Raw genomic sequence first — 19,188 nt, 5'->3', positions numbered from 1 at the left:
CGTGGCGTGCCGAACAGCAGGTCCGGACTCTCGACCGCCGAGCGCGGCAGCGCGTGCTCGACCTCTCGCGTTCCCGCCTCGCACGACGACCACCACCCTACGTATAGTCACACGAAACGCGACCCTCCCTCTCAGCCCTGACGCAGTGACCTCCGCGATAGACCCACCTGTCATTTACATACCCCCTCATTCACGAACTCCACACCTGCCGGCCCCTGTCAGGTCCCACGTGTCAGTGGAGGAAGATTTGCGCGGGAAACCCGCTGCTCGATCCCGCGCTCCCGTCGTACCCTCGCGTGCCCCGACGCCCTGTACCCGCCCACCACGGGCATCCCGACGCGGCCAAGGACATGTTACTCTCCCCCACTGATGGGTGGCCCCGATGGTCGTCAGTGATTCGTGGTCCCACGTGTCACCCGCACGCGATGGAGTGCGGCGGGTGGCGGTCGACCCACACAGCCCGTCCATAAAACCCACGCCCCCCAGCACGGCCGCACCATGTGACCGTTGTGCCGCGGCTTCCCGCCCCCTTCTCGTTCGCCTCCCGCCTCCGCCCCCTTCCTATTGGGCACGATTCCGTTCCTATAAACCCCTGCCGCACGCCCGCAGTGGAGAAATCCCCCCAAATCACAATCCCCGTCCCTCGTCTCCCGCCGCCAGGACAGCCATGGCCACCGCCGTATCCACCCCCGCGGACCTGTCGCCGGCGCCGGTCCCGAGACGGCGGGGCCGGCCGCCGAAGAACCCCGCCCCCGCACCCGCCCCCGCCCCCGCCCCCGCCGTGGCGGAGGTGATTGGGGACTACGAGCGCGAGAGGGCCGCGAGGATCCGGGAGAACATGGAGCGGATGCAGAAGCTCGGCATCCTCGACCTCGCGCAGACCCTCAGCTACTCCGCCGCCGGCTCGGCTCGAGGTACCGGCAGCGGACGTCGGCGCCGGAAGCCCGTGGACCCGGGTCCCGCTGGCGGGGCCAGGGTGAAGCCCGCGTCGCCGGCGCCCTCGCGGAGGTCGCTCAGGTACGGACCCGGACCCAGACCCAGTCGTTTTCTTGTGGTAGTGGATCCGTGTGCTGATTACTTTCTCGGGATGCCTGCCAGTTCTTAGCCTCCTAAACGCTGGCGTTGCGACTCGCGAGGCTTTCTATTAGTCTAATGTGCAAACATCCGTCTGTTTACTTTTTTTTGTTCAGCACAATCTATAGCGATGACAACCGTTTATTTTTTCGTCATCTGAACGGATCTATTCTTTCCCCTCTTTACACCTTAGTTCAACATGTTTCAGGATAAGTTTCGCTGTCGATTTCATCTGGTGCTTGTAGTTTCACTGTTGTATGCATCTGAATGAATGTGTCTGTCCTTTTTATTATTCCATAACGATCCTGTCAATAACATGTGCACATCCATTGTCCTAATGCCGTTAAACTGCTAATGCTTTTCCACGAGGCACTACAAAATTTCAAGTTTGTTTTTTCCTCCAAATTTGTATGCCACATGTCGACTAAATAGGTTTACTAAACACTAGATGTAGCTGTCCTGCAACCGTGGATCTGTATCTCATTGGATCTCTCATGACACTAGCAGTAATTTTCTTTTCTGTTTTTGTAGGTTGAAGGACGTGGAATCAATTAGCTATTGTGAAACTGAACCTAAGAAAGAGAAACACTCCGAAGTTGGCAAAATTGAGGTAGTAGAGGTAGGAGCCAAGGAAGAAATATACACTGAAGAGCATGACAGGCTTCTGGGAACATGCTACACTCCTTGGACACTCTTTGTCGATGGTTATGGCAAAGATGGAAAACGCATCTATGATCAAGTGAGGGGCCAAACCTGTCATCAGTGCCGGTAAGTTCCTACGGGATAACTACTTGTGAATTCTCTATTTTTGAATCAGTTGCCTTCGCCGTATGCTGTAATAATTATTTTTATGAATGGTGAACCAAGTAACCTATTGTGACACTTTTAGAAAAAGAACGAAGCATATACAACTTTAATAACAGTAACCATAATGCGGTTCTCAATTTTTGATATGGGGCGGAATAAATCACAAGCTTCTGCTAGTGCCCTAAACAAATATTTTTACTACCTTTTCTGTACTATGATGTGGTTTGTGTATGTTAGTTAAACTTCAATGTGCACACTGAAATGTAAAGTCAGGTTGGGGGGTTAATAAATGACAAGTTTTTGCTAGTGAGGGCATGTAGTACAACTCTAAGCCCTTGGATCGGTTTTCCAAGTATAGGAGACGACCTTGTTTGTGTTTGCTAGATAAACAGTAGTGTGAAAACTGAAGTGTAGAGGTGGATTTTAATATTTGCTCAAGGTTTTTTTTCTATATGGGAGGTTTTTATGGTTAACAATCTGGAGGATGCCTGATGTGTATAGATTTGATATAATGACATAATGCTTCCATGTTACAGGCAGAAAACTCTTGGTCATCATACAAGCTGCTGTAAATGCCAGATTGTTCAAGGGCAGTTCTGTGGAGATTGTTTGTATATGAGGTGAACATTTTCTTTATAGTCATTAGTTTGGTTAAATGTTTACCTGCTCTGCTGCTAGGCAAAACTAAGCATAGAATTATAGATTGTACATTCATGAGTTGTCATTTCTGTCATTTTTCTAAAGAACATGTGTTAAACACAATTTATGTCTTGCAACGAATTCCCTGTTCTGCATATAGCATATACACCTGAAAACAAAAGGGTATTTTTAGCTCTAGAAGTTTAGCAATAATACTTCCTTCCTTTACAAATATAAATCTATCGAGGTCTATCCCAAGTCAAACCCTTTTTACTTGGACAATTGATATCTAATGTTTTATGTAGATTGCCCACACAAGACTGAAAATATTTGGACTTACAATAAAAACTATCACAACTCTTTTCATTTGAGAAGCTATATTTTCAGACATTGTTAGTCATTTTTTTTTCTGATTTAGGACACTAGATGGACTTATCTGTGATTGTAAAAAATATAACAGAAACTTTCCAATTCACGGTTCACAAATTAAAACAAATTTACTGATGCTGAAGCTGCAAGTTTTTTCTTTGATCTTTTGGCACACCTGTAGCAGTATATATAAAATGTACTTAACTGATTTTTTGTGAGAAATTCAGTTATGGGTCTGTGCTACTTAAACGATTTAAAGTTCCCTTAGCAGAAAATAATTGACACTGGCTGTTGCAGGTATGGCGAGAATGTGTTAGAAGTTAAGAAGAATCCTAACTGGATATGTCCAGTTTGCCGTGGCATCTGTAATTGCAGCATATGCAGAACCAAGAAAGGATGGTTTCCTACTGGTTCTGCGTATAGGAAGGTATATCTAATAACATAATATCCCCTATTACCTTTGAAAGGCACAAACTGCTAATTGAAGCGGGCATAGCGTAAAATATTATCTATGTTTGTGGATCATGCTTTTCTTTAGGTTGTCTGTAGCCTATGCCTAACCTACTTGGTGGCTAGGAAACGTAATGGAGTGGATCCAATGTAGGCAGTATGCATATTTGGTTCTAATGTTGGTAGTATGTATGTATGTACCAATTTGTCAACGATCCAACAATCCTGACAGTCTGGCATTGGCATTCGTGCAGGTGGTTGGACTTGGGTACAAATCTGTGGCACACTTTTTAATTGCGACACATCGAGCATCATCAGATAACTCAGAGGATTCAAGCCCAGCTGGCAAAGAGAAGTCGCTGTCTGCTAAATCTGAAAGCTCATGCATTTCGGATCATGATGGCCCGGATGCCAATGGGAGGCCCGAGGATGGTGAAACGAGCAGCAAAGCTAAGGTGAACAAAGCAACCCGCCGCAATGTGAAGAAGAAGAGTTCTGACGGCGACAAAGAAGACAGCAGAAGCGAGTCCGTGGTGACATCTGAGTGCCAGGATGGCCATCAAGCCAACACGGAGGCTGGGTGTGCCACTCCGTCGTCCAAGCCAGTCTCAAGGAAGAGAAAGTGCGTTGAACGAAGCCCCGACTGCATTGCAAGCAGGCTGCGGTCTCGGCTCAGTATGCCGTGATCCCCCCATGGACAGTGATCAGCATCATGAGTCTCTTTTTACTGTCTGACTGCAGGCTCGCCTTTTGCGATGAAGTTATGCTAGTGAAGATGTTTTGTTTCAGCAGGTGATTGGTGCAGCAGTTTTTTTTGCAGACCTTAAAACTGTGCTTACAACCGTAATGAAATAGGCTGTGCCAATAGCTGTGTTGCAGTATCCTACTAGCCTGCACCTTAATGTATAATTCATGCTATGCGAGTCATAACATGTGCCCTTTTGTCTCCCTTGTGCAGAAAACACCCAAGAACAACTTAACTACAAATCAAATCCATTGCCCTTTTGTCTCCCTTCTGCAAACAACAGGGGATGACATTCCATGTGATAAATTTTCCTTGAGAAATTTAAATCATTTAATGTCTAAAGATCGCTCAAAAGATGGAGTATTAAAGGCTTATTAGGTTAGACCTTATTTGGTTGAATCTAGATTAAAAGAGACTAAAGGAATTAAAGTCCCTTCTATTCAATTTCAATTAAGAGACTTAATCTTCTATAATCTTATTCAATCCACTTCTAACCAAACAAAGTAGTGGGTCTTATGAGTGGAGGATTGAGAAGGACCGGAGGACATCAAATTCCTCCTTATTTAATTTACTAGGTATGTGCCCGTTGCGACGGCGTATAAATTATTCGATAACTGTTAGTGCATAACAATCACATGAAAATGAACAACATATATATCATCAACCTCAATATCTCACAAATTCACACTAATAACATGAAATGTGTGTGCAACTCAAAATAGGGATAATTTGTTTCCTAATATGCCGCTAATATTTACAACTGACAATGGCGTCTTCCGCAGAGATGAACCAAAAAAAAGTTAGCATTCCTTGCAGCTACAGGCGAATCAAACATTTCTTAACAGGTTCCTCATCAATAGATAAAACCCATCTCGAAGCTGTTTCTAGATTATTAATATGACATTTGTTTTGCATAGTCTGTTTCTCTGGAAGGATCACTAATTCATGCCGCCTAGATGACAATGTTGCCAGTATTGATTACAAGTTAGGGTATAAGCAAATGCATTATCCTGAAAATGTTGACATGAGGTTGTCAGTCAATATTTCTCCTGAGACAGCAGGTGATAATGGTTGTCATTTGAATGTTCCTTCTTTGAATATGGCAAATGGCAACCTGTTTATTCAAGATTTGTTGAATCAACACAACTCTGGACTAAATCAGAGACCCAAAACTTCCAAGTGTAGTAGATTTAGAAGTCATTCTGCTCCACCATTTTATAGAGGGAGACTGAAATTCTCTAGATTAAATGTGCCACTGAGCAAACCAAGCACATATAGTGATAAAGATATCTGCGTCAATAACCCAGAAGGTACATCCAAACTTTGGCCCTTTTTGAGTTGCTTTTTTATAAGAACTAACATTACACACTTCTAATCAAATTCAAACAATGCACCTGGACCTGTGGATATCTCATGTATAAGTTCAACCTAGCCTATTCTGAGACTGATAGCAGTGAATTTCTAGACCTAAATTTCAGGTATACTCATCTTGCCTAGCAGTCCCGTTCTTGCAATCTGCAGGCGCCAAAATCGAACAGAAAGAAAGTGAGTGGAGACGAAATCAACGGGAAAAAAGGGATCAAGAACACGGGAAGACTTGAGATCTGAGGAGAGCCAACCTCGTGAATAAAACATGCATAAAAAATCGAATCTCGCAGCGCGAACACGACCGATCTCCCAAATCTGCGAAGAAAGAACCAAATCGCTCTCTCAGCTCCGCGAAAGGTCGACCGATAACACGAATCCGAGCCAGCCAAGCAAGACGCCAAAATAAGTAAAGGGAGCTCACCTTAAATCAAATCCATGGCAGATCGCGAGCACCAAATCTATGAGGAACTCTAGAGCATATGTATGATTTTTCTATGAGGAACTCCAAATACAACAAACCCAATCTTGCACACATCTCACAGTTTAGATGCAGTCACTGAAACAAGATAGGGACATAACACATGTCACAAAGTGTATGATTTTCACCATGAAACTTTTGAGATGGACCCTGATTGATTTAACTAACAGCTTGAATCGACGAACAGTGCTACCTATAAAGCTACAAAGACAAATCTAGATTGAATAAATACAAAATCTTTAGTGTTGCAAAATATCTAGCACAAGGAAATTTTGTTGCTAACTGCCTGCTTTGATTATGCTTATCCAACTGTAAGTTGCCATTCTAAGCTAGATTACAGTAAAGCAAAGCCAGCACAATTTTGCATCACAAATAATATGATAGCGGGCTTACACTATGAGAAGTATATAAATAATTTGTTTTTGTCTCAGTCATACGAAATGTAAGCGGTTTACATGCTACAAGGAGAAGTTAGTAAAAAACAATGTTTTTATAGTAAAACTTGAGTATCAGTCAACTGGGTGTGTCTTGGGCAGGATTATGCAGCTAGGCGCTTTTGCTCTTTTACAGTCCAACATATTGAGAAGTTGTGGATAAGAATAATGTGGGCATTGATCTGGAGCCTAAGATATCTTCTCACAGATTAAGAAAAAAAATTGGCATACCTATGCTTCTGAATGCGAGCATGAGCTTCCACATCCAATTTTATAGGTGCTCCAATAAATTCCTTTCTCTCGTAATGACTTGATCCAAACTTAGCATGGGCTCTATTTAATTTCATTTGTTGACTCCATACCATAAGAAAGGAAAATAGATAAAATGGACTAAACTGAACTTACATTGATCTCCTTCGTAGTCCCGATAATAAAGATATTGGACTTTTTGCCTTTGCTCTTTCATAAGAGATTTCATCTCCGCTTTCAGTAATTGGCTTTTCATTTTCAGGCTGCACCAACAAGAATATAATAATAACAAATAAGAAACTTTACTTTCATTGATATCCCCATTAGAAGGAATACTATGATCTCTAAGAGTCATGACAACTGCACCACCTTCCAAAACCTAAGATGTCGTTGATATAATTTTAAGAAAAGCCATCAGTAGGCACAAGCAACCGAGACGCTGTTTAACTAAAACTGAGCCTAACTCGGTAGGTTGAGGGTGTGGACTGGATGTATGCCTAGATAATTCACCACTAATATTTTAACTAAAACTAAGCCTAACTCTATATCTGGCAATTTAAATCTGCTGACTGCTGCTTTGTTGCTTCTAGATAATTCACCACTACCATTGACACAACCCTTACAAGGACAACTGAAGATAAAATCTAGAAGAAAAGCATGATCCTCCAAAAGCTTGAAATTACCTGCATTGAATGATACATTATTAGTATCAGTTTAAAAGGGCAAAAAGGTAAGGTAACCCTGGTAATCTGCTACACTAAGCAACAAAATTTCAGAAGTTACCTAAGATCACATAACCTGTTTTTCTTACAAAGTTGTGAGGTAACTGCCATTTTGATGATTGACTATTTAGCCATAACCTCAAGACCCAACACTGTAACGATCACATAAACATATCATCTAACCCAATGCACAACAATACCTTGCTATTGAAGAAGGGGCACATAGACTTCTTTGTTGCTGCTTAATTTATCAAAAACAGTGTATTCTAGATCAGTTTGGCTTGCTTATTTTCTGATGAAAAAATGTTGCAGCTTTGCTTATTCATATATGTTCAAGCATACACACTGCAATCAGAGTAGTACAATACCTAACTCTGGTGTCTCTGACGATGCTGATGGCCATGCCGGCAGCAAGGCCAGCAAGGCTGCATGTGAGTTCGAAGGAGAGGTGTGTGTAGCCGTCTAAGAAGTAGGGCTTGGCCTTGGGGTTGATCCCGGCAGAGATGATGGCGGCGATGATGAGATCATAGATGCCAAGGACTCTGGCCATGACAACGAGGATGATGGACTTCATGACAAGCTTGAGGCACATGACGCCCATGGAGGCAACACCGACGCCACTCTTGGCCGTCTCATAGGCGACGCCCATGCCTAGACACCAGCGAGGGTGAAAGGGAAATGTGCCCTTGGGCCATTTCTAAGTATTTTGGTGATTGAGTGCAAACACAAGTGCTTAAATGTGAAAATATGCCCATGGATGAACAAAGTGCAAATCACAAGTAAAGGTATGTTTCTAAGCCTTAGTACATTAGTTTTGTGTACTAACATCTTGTCTAAGTGTTAGAAACAGGAGAAAGAAGAAAAGAAAAGAAGTGGAGAGTGGCTGTGTACAACCAAAGGTTGCTTCGGACTGGGGCACCGGACTGTCCGGTGTGCACCGGACAGTGTCCGGTGCGCCAGACAAGCACAGAGCAAACCAGCTGCTCTCGGGTTTTTTCTCCGGCGACTTCGGCTAAAATTCACCGGACTGTCTGGTGTGCACCGGACTGTCCGGTGAGCCAACGGTCGGCCGGGCCAACGGTCGGCCGCGCGATCGGCGCGCGACACGTGGCCGAGCCAACGGTCGGAAAGGTACACCGGACTGTCCGGTGTGCACCGGACATGTCCGGTGCGCCAACTGTGCGCAGATCTGACTCAGACAGCAACGGTCGGATGCGCTCCTAGCTGCCTTGGGGCTATAAAAGGGACCCTTTGGCGCATGGAGGAGTACACCAAGCATTCCTACAACTCTTCTAAGCACCAAGACATCAATCTCACGCATTCGTTTCATTGTGATAGCATATAGAGCTCTTGTGGAGTTGTGAACTCTTTGTGTTGCGTTGCGAGCTCTTGTTGCGACTTGTGTGCGTGTTGTTGCTCTGATTTTCGAGTCTTGTGTGCGTTGCTCATTCCCACCTTACTCCGTATTTCTTTGTGAACTCAATTGTAAGGGCGAGAGACTCCAAGTTGTGGAGATTCCTCGCAAACGGGAAAAGATCAAAGGAAAGAAAAACACCGTGGTATTCAAGTTGATCATTGGATCACTTGAGAGGAGTTGAGTGCAACTCTCGTCCGTTGGGACGCCACAACGTGGAGTAGGCAAGTTTTGTACTTGGCCGAACCACGGGATAACCACCGTGTCAACTCTGTGATTGCTTTCTTGTGGTTATCGTGTTTTGAGTTCTCTCTAGCCACTTGGCCATACTTGTGCTAACACTTAACAAGTTTTTGTGGCTTAAGTTTTGAAGTTTTACAGGATCACCTATTCACCCCCCCTCTAGGTGCTCTCAATTGGTATCAAAGTCGTTCTCTTCAAGAAAGGGACTAACCGCCCGAAGAGATGGATCCTAAGGGGAAAGGAATTGTGATCAACGACAAAGAGAAGGAGTCCTTCGTCAACGAGCCAAGGGATGACAAGTCCAATGACTCGGGCTCGGGCCACAAGCGAAAAGATGGGAAGAAGAAGAAGACAAGACGCATCAAGGAGATCGTCTACTACGACAGCGATGAGTCCTCTTCTTCCCAAAAGGACGACGACCACGACAAACAAAAGACGGTCAACTCAAACTTTTCTTTTGATTATTCACGCATTCCACATAGCTCAAATGCTCATTTGCTCCCCATTCCACTTGGCAAGCCTCCTCACTTTGATGGAGAGGACTACGGATTTTGGAGTCACAAAATGCGTACTCACCTATTTTCTCTCCATCCAAGCATTTGGGAGATTGTGGAAAGTGGAATGAAATTTGATAGCTCGGATAGCCCTTCATTCATTAATGAGCAAATCCATAAGAATGCACAAGCTACCACTGTTCTTCTAGCTTCATTGTGCAGGGATGAATATAACAAAGTGAGCGGCTTGGATAACGCCAAGCAGATCTGGGACACCCTCAAGATTTCTCATGAGGGGAATGACGTTACCTTGCTCACCAAAATGGAGTTGGTGGAAGGCGAGCTTGGACGATTCGCGATGATAAGGGGCGAGGAGCCAACTCAGACATACAACCGGCTCAAGACCCTTATCAACAAAATAAGGAGCTACGGAAGCACGCGATGGACGGACCACGACGTCGTCCGACTAATGCTCAGGTCCTTTACCGTTCTTGATCCTCATTTGGTGAATAATATTCGTGAGAATCCCAGGTACACCAAAATGTCGCCCGAAGAAGTCCTAGGAAAATTCGTCAGCGGGCGAATGATGATCAAGGAGGCAAGGTATGTGGACGACGCCTTGAATGGACCGATCAACGAGCCGCAACCTTTTGCTCTCAAAGCCACAAGGAGCAAGGAGGCACTACCCAGCAAGGTGGCGCAAATTGAGGCAGCCGGTCTTAATGATGAAGAAATGGCCCTCATCATCAAGAGATTCAAGACGGTGCTAAAGGGTCGCAATGGACAGCCGAGCAAGACTAAGAACAAGGGGAAGCGATCATGCTTCAAATGCGGTAAGCTTGGTCATTTTATTGCTAACTGTCCTGATAATGAAAGTGACCAGGAAAAGGGGAACAAAAGGGAGAAGAAGAAGCACTACAAGAAAGCCAAGGGCGAGGCGCATCTAGGCAAGGAGTGGGATTCGGATTGCTCCTCCTCCGACTCCGACAATGAGGGACTCGCCGCCACCGCCTTCAACAAATCGGCCCTCTTCCCCAACGAGCGTCACACGTGTCTCATGGCTAAGGAAAAGAAAGTATGTACTCGCAACTCTACCTATGCTTCTTCAAGTGAGGACGAATCTAGTGATGAGGATGAAGTAGATTATTCATGTTTGTTCAAGGGCTTAGATAGATCTAAGATAGACAAAATTAATGAATTAATTGATGCCTTGAATGAAAAGAATATACTTTTAGAAAAGCAAGAGGATTTGTTGTATGAAGAACATGATAAGTTTGTAGAGGCTCAAAAATCTCTTGCATTAGAAATTAAGAGGAATGAAATGCTTGCTTGTGAAGTGTCAACATGCCATGATTCCATTTCTAACTTAAAGAGCATAAACGATGATTTAAATGCCAAACTAGTAGAAGCAAATAAATCCAACTCTTGTGTTAAACATGTTGAAATTTGCACTAGGTGTAAGGATGTTGATATTAATGCTTGTAGTGAACACTTAGTTTATATTTCAAAATTGAGTGATGAAGTGGCTAGTCTTAATGCTCAACTTAAGACTAGCAAAAGTGATTTTGAAAAACTAAAATTTGCTAGGGATGCCTACACGGTTGGTAGACACCCCTCAATTAAGGATGGACTTGGCTTCAAGAGAGAAGCCAAGAACTTAACAAGCCATAAGGATCCCATTCCCGCCAAGGAGAAAGGGAAGGCCCCTATGGCTACTAGTGCTAAAAGGAACCATGCATTTTTGTATCATGATAGAAGACAAACTAGAAATGTAAGTCATGATGCTTTTTATGTTTATGATTCTCATGCCATGTTTGCTCCTAGTTCCTCTTATGTGTATGATAGAAATGTTACTAGGAGAAATGTTGTTCCTAAAAGAAATGCTATTCATCATGTGCCTAGAAGGAATGTTATTCATGCTCCTAGGAAAATAGCAAATGAACCTTCTACAATTTATTGTGCTTTGAATACTTCATTTGCAATTTGTAGAAAGGATAGAAAAGTAATTGCTAGGAAGTTAGGGGCAAAATGCAAAGGTGATAAAACTTGCATTTGGGTCCCTAAGGAAATCGTGACTAACCTTGTAGGACCCAACAAGAGTTGGGTACCTAAGTCCCAAGCCTAAATTTGCCTTGCAGGTTTATGCATCCGGGGGTTCAAGCTGGATTATCGACAGCGGATGCACAAACCATATGACGGGGGAGAAGAAGATGTTCACCTCCTACGTCAAGAATAAAGATTCCCAAGATTCAATTATATTCGGTGATGGGAATCAAGGCAAGGTAAAAGGTTTAGGTAAAATTGCAATTTCTAATGAGCACTCCATATCTAATGTGTTTTTAGTTGAGTCTCTTGGATATAATCTGCTATCTGTGAGTCAATTATGCAATATGGGATATAACTGTCTGTTTACAAATGTAGATGTGTCTGTCTTTAGAAGAAGTGATGGTTCACTAGCTTTTAAGGGAGTATTAGACGACAAACTTTATTTAGTTGATTTTGCAAAAGAAGAGGCCGGTCTAGATGCATGCTTAATGGCTAAGACTTGCATGGGCTGGCTGTGGCATCGCCGCTTAGCACATGTGGGGATGAAGAACCTCCACAAGCTTCTAAAGGGAGAACATGTGATAGGTCTAACCAATGTTCATTTCGAAAAAGATAGACCTTGTGCAGCTTGTCAAGCAGGGAAACAGGTGGGAGGAGCGCATCACAGCAAGAATGTGATGACCACTTCAAGACCCCTGGAGCTGCTGCATATGGATCTCTTCGGACCCGTCGCCTATCTAAGCATAGGGGGAAGTAAGTATGGTCTAGTTATTGTTGATGACTTTTCCCGCTTCACTTGGGTGTTCTTTTTGCAGGATAAGTCTGAAACCCAAGGGACCCTCAAGCGCTTCCTCAGGAGGGCTCAAAATGAGTTTGAGCTCAAAGTGAAAAAGATAAGGAGCGACAACGGGTCCGAGTTCAAGAACCTTCAAGTGGAGGAGTTCCTTGAAGAAGAAGGGATCAAGCACGAGTTCTCCGCTCCCTACACACCACAGCAAAATGGTGTGGTAGAGAGGAAGAACAGGACGCTCATCGACACGGCGAGGACGATGCTAGGAGAGTTCAAGACCCCCGAGTGCTTTTGGACAGAAGCCGTGAACACGGCTTGCCACGCCATCAACAGGGTCTACCTTCATCGCCTCCTCAAGAAGACGTCGTATGAGCTACTAACCGGTAACAAACCCAATGTATCGTACTTTCGTGTATTTGGAAGTAAATGCTACATTCTAGTGAAGAAGGGTAGAAATTCTAAGTTTGCTCCCAAAGCTGTAGAAGGGTTTTTATTAGGTTATGACTCAAATACAAAGGCGTATAGAGTCTTCAACAAATCATCGGGTTTGGTTGAAGTCTCTAGCGACGTTGTATTTGATGAGACTAATGGCTCTCCAAGAGAGCAAGTTGTTGATTGTGATGATGTAGATGAAGAAGATGTTCCGACGGCCGCTATACGGACCATGGCGATTGGAGAAGTACGGCCACAGGAACAAGATGAACGAGATCAACCTTCTTCCTCAACTATGGTGCATCCCCCAACCGAAGATGACGAACAGGTACCTCAAGTGGAGGCGCTTGATCAAGGGGGAGCACAAGATGATCAAGTGATGGAGGAAGAAGCACAACTGGCACCTCCAACCCAAGTTCGAGCGATGATTCAAAGGGATCATCCCGTCGATCAAATTCTTGGTGACATTAGCAAGGGAGTAACTACTCGATCTCGATTAGTTAATTTTTGTGAGCATTACTCCTTTGTCTCTTCTATTGAGCCTTTCAGGGTAGAGGAGGCCTTGCTAGATCCGGACTGGGTGTTGGCCATGCAAGAGGAGCTCAACAACTTCAAGAGGAATGAAGTTTGGACACTGGTGCCTCGTCCGAAGCAAAATGTTGTGGGAACCAAGTGGGTGTTCCGCAACAAACAAGACGAGCACGGGGTGGTGACGAGAAACAAGGCTCGACTTGTGGCAAAAGGTTATGCCCAAGTCGCAGGTTTGGATTTCGAGGAGACTTTTGCTCCTGTGGCTAGGCTAGAGTCAATTCGAATCTTGCTAGCATATGCCGCTCACCACTCTTTCAGGTTGTACCAAATGGATGTGAAGAGCGCTTTCCTCAACGGGCCGATCAAGGAGGAGGTATACGTAGAGCAACCCCCTGGCTTCGAGGATGAACGGTACCCCGACCATGTGTGTAAGCTCTCTAAGGCGCTCTATGGACTTAAGCAAGCTCCAAGAGCATGGTATGAATGCCTTAGAGACTTTTTACTTGCTAATGCTTTCAAGATTGGGAAGGCCGATCCAACTCTTTTTACAAAGACATGTGATGGTGATTTATTTGTGTGCCAAATCTATGTCGATGACATAATATTTGGTTCTACTAACCAAAAGTCGTGTGAAGAGTTTAGCAGGGTGATGACGCAGAAATTCGAGATGTCGATGATGGGCGAGTTGAACTACTTCCTTGGGTTCCAAGTGAAGCAACTCAAGGACGGCACCTTCATCTCCCAAACGAAGTACACGCAAGATCTGCTAAAGCGGTTTGGGATGAAGGACGCCAAGCCCGCAAAGACTCCGATGGGGACCGACGGACACACCGACCTCAACAAAGGAGGTAAGTCCGTTGATCAAAAAGCATACCGGTCAATGATAGGTTCTTTGCTTTACTTATGTGCTAGTAGACCGGATATTATGCTTAGCGTGTGCATGTGTGCTAGATTTCAATCTGATCCTAAGGAATGTCACTTAGTGGCGGTGAAGCGAATTCTTAGATATTTAGTTGCTACGCCTTGCTTCGGGCTCTGGTATCCAAAGGGGTCTACTTTTGACTTAGTTGGATACTCAGACTCCGACTATGCTGGATGTAAGGTCGATAGGAAGAGTACATCGGGGACGTGCCAATTCTTAGGAAGGTCCCTGGTGTCATGGAACTCTAAGAAACAAACATCCGTTGCCCTATCCACCGCTGAGGCCGAGTACGTTGCCGCAGGTCAGTGTTGCGCGCAACTACTTTGGATGAGGCAAACCCTCCGGGACTTTGGCTACAATCTGAGCAAAGTCCCACTCCTATGTGACAATGAGAGTGCTATCCGCATGGCGGAGAATCCTGTTGAGCACAGCCGCACAAAGCACATAGACATCCGGCATCACTTTTTGAGAGACCACCAGCAAAAGGGAGATATCGAAGTGTTTCATGTTAGCACCGAGAACCAGCTAGCCGATATCTTTACCAAGCCTCTAGATGAGAAGACCTTTTGCAGGCTGCGTAGTGAGCTAAATGTCTTAGATTCGCGGAACCTGGATTGAATTGTAGCATACATGTACTTATGCTTTTGATCATGTTCCTTTTTGCATTTTGTTGCTTACTATGGTGCTCAAGTTGTACAAACACTCCCTGGACCTCACAAGTCCGTTGCAAAGTGATGCACATGTTTAGGGGGAGATGTGTTACAACTTGACCCTTTGAGACTAACCATTTGCTTGAGTTTGCTTGATTTAGTCTCGAAGGTGAATTGAAAGGGAAAGGTGAACTTGGACCATGCAAGACTTCCACTGCACTCCGATGGGAGGGTAACTTATTCCAAGTTCATCTCTATGATCTTATTGCCTTTGTACTCTCCATTGACGATTTTGGTGAGGCAATGGGGTTAAAAGGCCAAGATTAATCCCGTTTTGGTGCTTGATGCCAAAGGGGGAGAAAATAAAGGCCAAAGTAATAAATGGATCAGCTACCACTTGAGAGATTTTGAAAATAGTAGAATAGAGTTTTTGTGAGTTTTTGTTTTGTCAAAAGCTTTTATTGTCTCTTATTGTCTCTATTGTCAAAAGTTGACTTCTTGTGGGGAGAAATGTTGATTATGGAAAAAAGGGGGAGTTTTTGAAATCCGTGGTCAAATTTCTTTGGAATGACTCTCTTTATGCTTCAACATGTGTGTTTGACTTAGAGATAGAGATTTGAGTTTGATTTGCAAAAACAAACCAAGTGGTGGCAAAGGATGATCCATATATGCCAAAATTGAATAAAACTCAAAGTCAATTTTTATTTGAAGTGATTTTGCACTTGTTCTAGTTGCTTTATGTTGTGTTGGCATAAATCACCAAAAAGGGGGAGATTGAAAGGGAAATGTGCCCTTGGGCCATTTCTAAGTATTTTGGTGATTGAGTGCAAACACAAGTGCTTAAATGTGAAAATATGCCCATGGATGAACAAAGTGCAAATCACAAGTAAAGGTATGTTTCTAAGCCTTAGTACATTAGTTTTGTGTACTAACATCTTGTCTAAGTGTTAGAAACAGGAGAAAGAAGAAAAGAAAAGAAGTGGAGAGTGGCTGTGTACAGCCAAAGGTTGCTTCGGACTGGGGCACCGGACTGTCCGGTGTGCACCGGACAGTGTCCGGTGCGCCAGACAAGCACAGAGCAAACCAGCTGCTCTCGGGTTTTTTCTCCGGCGACTTCGGCTAAAATTCACCGGACTGTCCGGTGTGCACCGGACTGTCCGGTGAGCCAACGGTCGGCCGGGCCAACGGTCGGCCGCGCGATCGGCGCGCGACACGTGGCCGAGCCAACGGTCGGAAAGGTACACCGGACTGTCCGGTGTGCACCGGACATGTCCGGTGCGCCAACTGTGCGCAGATCTGACTCAGACAGCAACGGTCGGATGCGCTCCTAGCTGCCTTGGGGCTATAAAAGGGACCCCTTGGCGCATGGAGGAGTACACCAAGCATTCCTACAACTCTTCTAAGCACCAAGACATCAATCTCACGCATTCGTTTCATTGTGATAGCATATAGAGCTCTTGTGGAGTTGTGAACTCTTTGTGTTGCGTTGCGAGCTCTTGTTGCGACTTGTGTGCGTGTTGTTGCTCTGATTTTCGAGTCTTGTGTGCGTTGGTCATTCCCACCTTACTCCGTATTTCTTTGTGAACTCAATTGTAAGGGCGAGAGACTCCAAGTTGTGGAGATTCCTCGCAAACGGGAAAAGATCAAAGGAAAGAAAAACACCGTGGTATTCAAGTTGATCATTGGATCACTTGAGAGGAGTTGAGTGCAACTCTCGTCCGTTGGGACGCCACAACGTGGAGTAGGCAAGTTTTGTACTTGGCCGAACCACGGGATAACCACCGTGTCAACTCTGTGATTGCTTTCTTGTGGTTATCGTGTTTTGAATTCTCTCTAGCCACTTGGCCATACTTGTGCTAACATTTAACAAGTTTTTGTGGCTTAAGTTTTGAAGTTTTACAGGATCACCTATTCACCCCCCCTCTAGGTGCTCTCAGAGGGTGAGGGGTCAGGGGAGTGAGGAATGGACGGTTGGATCCAGCTGGTGAAAGAGACATAGAAGGGAGGGAGGGGAGATCTGAAGCATGCTTACAGGAGAAGCTTCACGTAAGCCTTCTTCTTTCCATCAGGCCTGGACAGACACAGTTAAGAATTAACTCACAGTTGCACAACATAATAGATTATGCACAAGAAAATAACACTGGACCAAATGCTAACCTGATCAGGGTGTGAATCCAAACATCTGCTTGCTTTATGTCAGTTTTTGCGCATTGCGCTTCTCAACCATCTGCTGTGAATCCAAACACCCCCGGCTGGCTATTTTTTTCTCATCTAGCATGCATGCAGACAATCTATGACCCCAGGTATTGTTTGTTCATCAAGGACCATACAACCTGTGTCATTAACATCGGCTGTGTAAAAAAAGCAAGCAGTATTATCGAGAACGGACCACGACTACTACCTAAGTTCAAGTAGAAAACAAGCACAAGTCATATGCCTATGTATGTAAGCGAAATTAGTAGAACTTCATTTCTACGGATGTGTCAAAATCTCTTCCACCTTCATCAGTAATCTACAAAGTTTAGTCGAACAGTTCATTTCATCATACCGAATCATGAATAATCAAAGTCTATTGATTTTGCTAACATAGGTGCAGAAAATACAAGCTTGTCAGTTGAATATCACAATTAATGAGATACATATATGATGTCATCTAATCTAATTAAAGAAAATGCAGGTAGCTGTTCAATAAGCACATTCTAGGTAGCTGTTTATTTACAGCATTCTGATCAAGGTCAAGTACTCTATTTTATTAGCAAAATAATTGAATTGTCTTGGAACATACATTGTATTCTGATCCAGGGAGTTTATTGGACCATGTTTGGAAGATGGCATCTGGATATGGTGAAATGGAGCACGGGGATCTTTCTTCAATGGAACCAGTATACCAGAAAATAAACTATAGATTACTCCACACTTGCTGTCTGCAAGGAAAATGAAGATTATATTCATGAAAAGTCTAAATCGTGTATTAAAAACATTAAGGTAAAATTAATGTCCATCTTCCCTGTCTCGCCGCTGTGAAAGCGAGGCGCGCAATGTCGTCGGGGAGCGGGCCGGAGAAGGTGTTGTAGGAGAGGTTGAGGGATTGGGTGGGGGTAAGGCTGAAAGGGGCAGTGCCGAATAGAATCATTTTCAGACATGTTCCAGACATAATGTGCTCATTTTCAGCAGAAACAAATATTAAAAGAACAAATATGTGTGATGCAAATATAACTCATAATTAGGTGCCCGTGTGTTGCAACATGCTATAAAATATTCGATAAAATATTGGTGCACAAGATGTCAGATGCAGCAAAATGTTAGTGCACAAGACGTCTAATTCGACAAAATGTCAGTGCATACAAAATATTCGATAAAATATTAGTACAATATATCTAATGATCTTTTATCAGAATAACAATTTAATGATATATTATTCCGTTCAATATACAATATGGTTTTAAATGAACCTGTATATTTGTGACTGGTACATCGTCCGATAGGATGCTTCCTTTCTCTAGTTTTACTTCATGGAGGTCTCTAAATCTAAAAACAATACCTCACCGCCATGCCTAGGTCTTGTTGCTGTCACAGAACTGCATTGAGCTTACTCTATTTTAGATTATAGAACTATGTATGTGTGCTAAAGAACATAACTGTGATAAATATCTCTACAGAGCAAAGACTCTCTACAATGTAATCTAGCAATGCTACAGATGCTAACAACAATAATGCAGGGAAATAGCCCCAACACCAGTTATGCTGGACTCAACGTGATAGTAACAAGCATGAATATTTGAAGTGTACCATCAAAAGCATCAAATAATCAAAATTGGCGGCTGTAACAAATATATAAGACAATTATAATGACTTTATGAGATTGTGACATAAAGGAGAACAAAGAGTTGTGGGGGATAACAAAAGGATTTCAAAATAGAAGTCGCACCTAAGGGAGGGGAGGAGACGTGGTCTCTTTGTGCGCTGGAGGCGGCTGTGGCCTATAGCGACATCGATACACAACTTGGAATAACAAAGGAAAACCTTGCACGTGAAGAAACCCAAACAAACACAAGCATTTACAGGCTGCCAAGAAAAATAGAATAATATATGATCTATTTCAGACAAGGAGAAAGGAGAAGACATCGCATGAGAGACAAATCTCACTATGAAAGTAGACCAAAAAGGCACGAATTGTTTCCTTGTATGGACGAGAGACGCTCTCTCATAAAGGGTGGTATCCTTCTATAGTCTGGTACCTATGAAATCCAAAAACCAAAATTGCCATTGGTTATTCATAAAAGAAGACATTAATTGGACAATGGTTCAGAAACTGAAAACAATAAACATAA

General features: G+C 43.7%; 2 protein-coding genes across 3 annotated transcripts; one reads left to right on the top strand and one right to left on the bottom strand.

The window, feature by feature from the left end:
- Positions 1–498: 498 nt before the first annotated feature.
- Positions 499–4,297, top strand: LOC100274200 (uncharacterized). Its single transcript, NM_001148572.2, has 5 exons — positions 499–1,017; positions 1,606–1,842; positions 2,418–2,501; positions 3,187–3,316; positions 3,594–4,297. The coding sequence occupies exons 1-5, from the start codon at positions 668–670 to the stop codon at positions 4,023–4,025; spliced, it is 1,233 nt and encodes a 410-aa protein (NP_001142044.2). The 5' UTR covers positions 499–667; the 3' UTR covers positions 4,026–4,297.
- Positions 4,298–4,901: 604 nt separating this feature from the next.
- Positions 4,902–8,076, bottom strand: LOC103652900 (V-type proton ATPase 16 kDa proteolipid subunit). Of its 2 annotated transcripts, XM_023301714.1 has the most exons (6): positions 7,704–8,076; positions 7,237–7,296; positions 6,770–6,876; positions 5,874–6,008; positions 5,704–5,767; positions 4,902–5,599 (listed from the first exon to the last, which is right to left on the bottom strand). In XM_023301714.1, the coding sequence occupies exons 1-2, from the start codon at positions 7,982–7,984 to the stop codon at positions 7,293–7,295; spliced, it is 285 nt and encodes a 94-aa protein (XP_023157482.1). In that variant the 5' UTR covers positions 7,985–8,076; the 3' UTR covers positions 4,902–5,599; positions 5,704–5,767; positions 5,874–6,008; positions 6,770–6,876; positions 7,237–7,292. The 2 variants fall into 2 exon arrangements, with proteins under 2 accessions (XP_023157482.1, XP_035821440.1); XM_035965547.1 differs by having other exon boundaries at positions 6,770–8,076.
- Positions 8,077–19,188: the final 11,112 nt, after the last annotated feature.

This window comes from Zea mays, chromosome 2 (genome assembly GCF_902167145.1).
Source record: "Zea mays cultivar B73 chromosome 2, Zm-B73-REFERENCE-NAM-5.0, whole genome shotgun sequence".
NCBI classification, from domain to species: domain Eukaryota; kingdom Viridiplantae; phylum Streptophyta; class Magnoliopsida; order Poales; family Poaceae; genus Zea; species Zea mays.
This window is presented reverse-complemented; position numbering and strand designations above follow the sequence as displayed.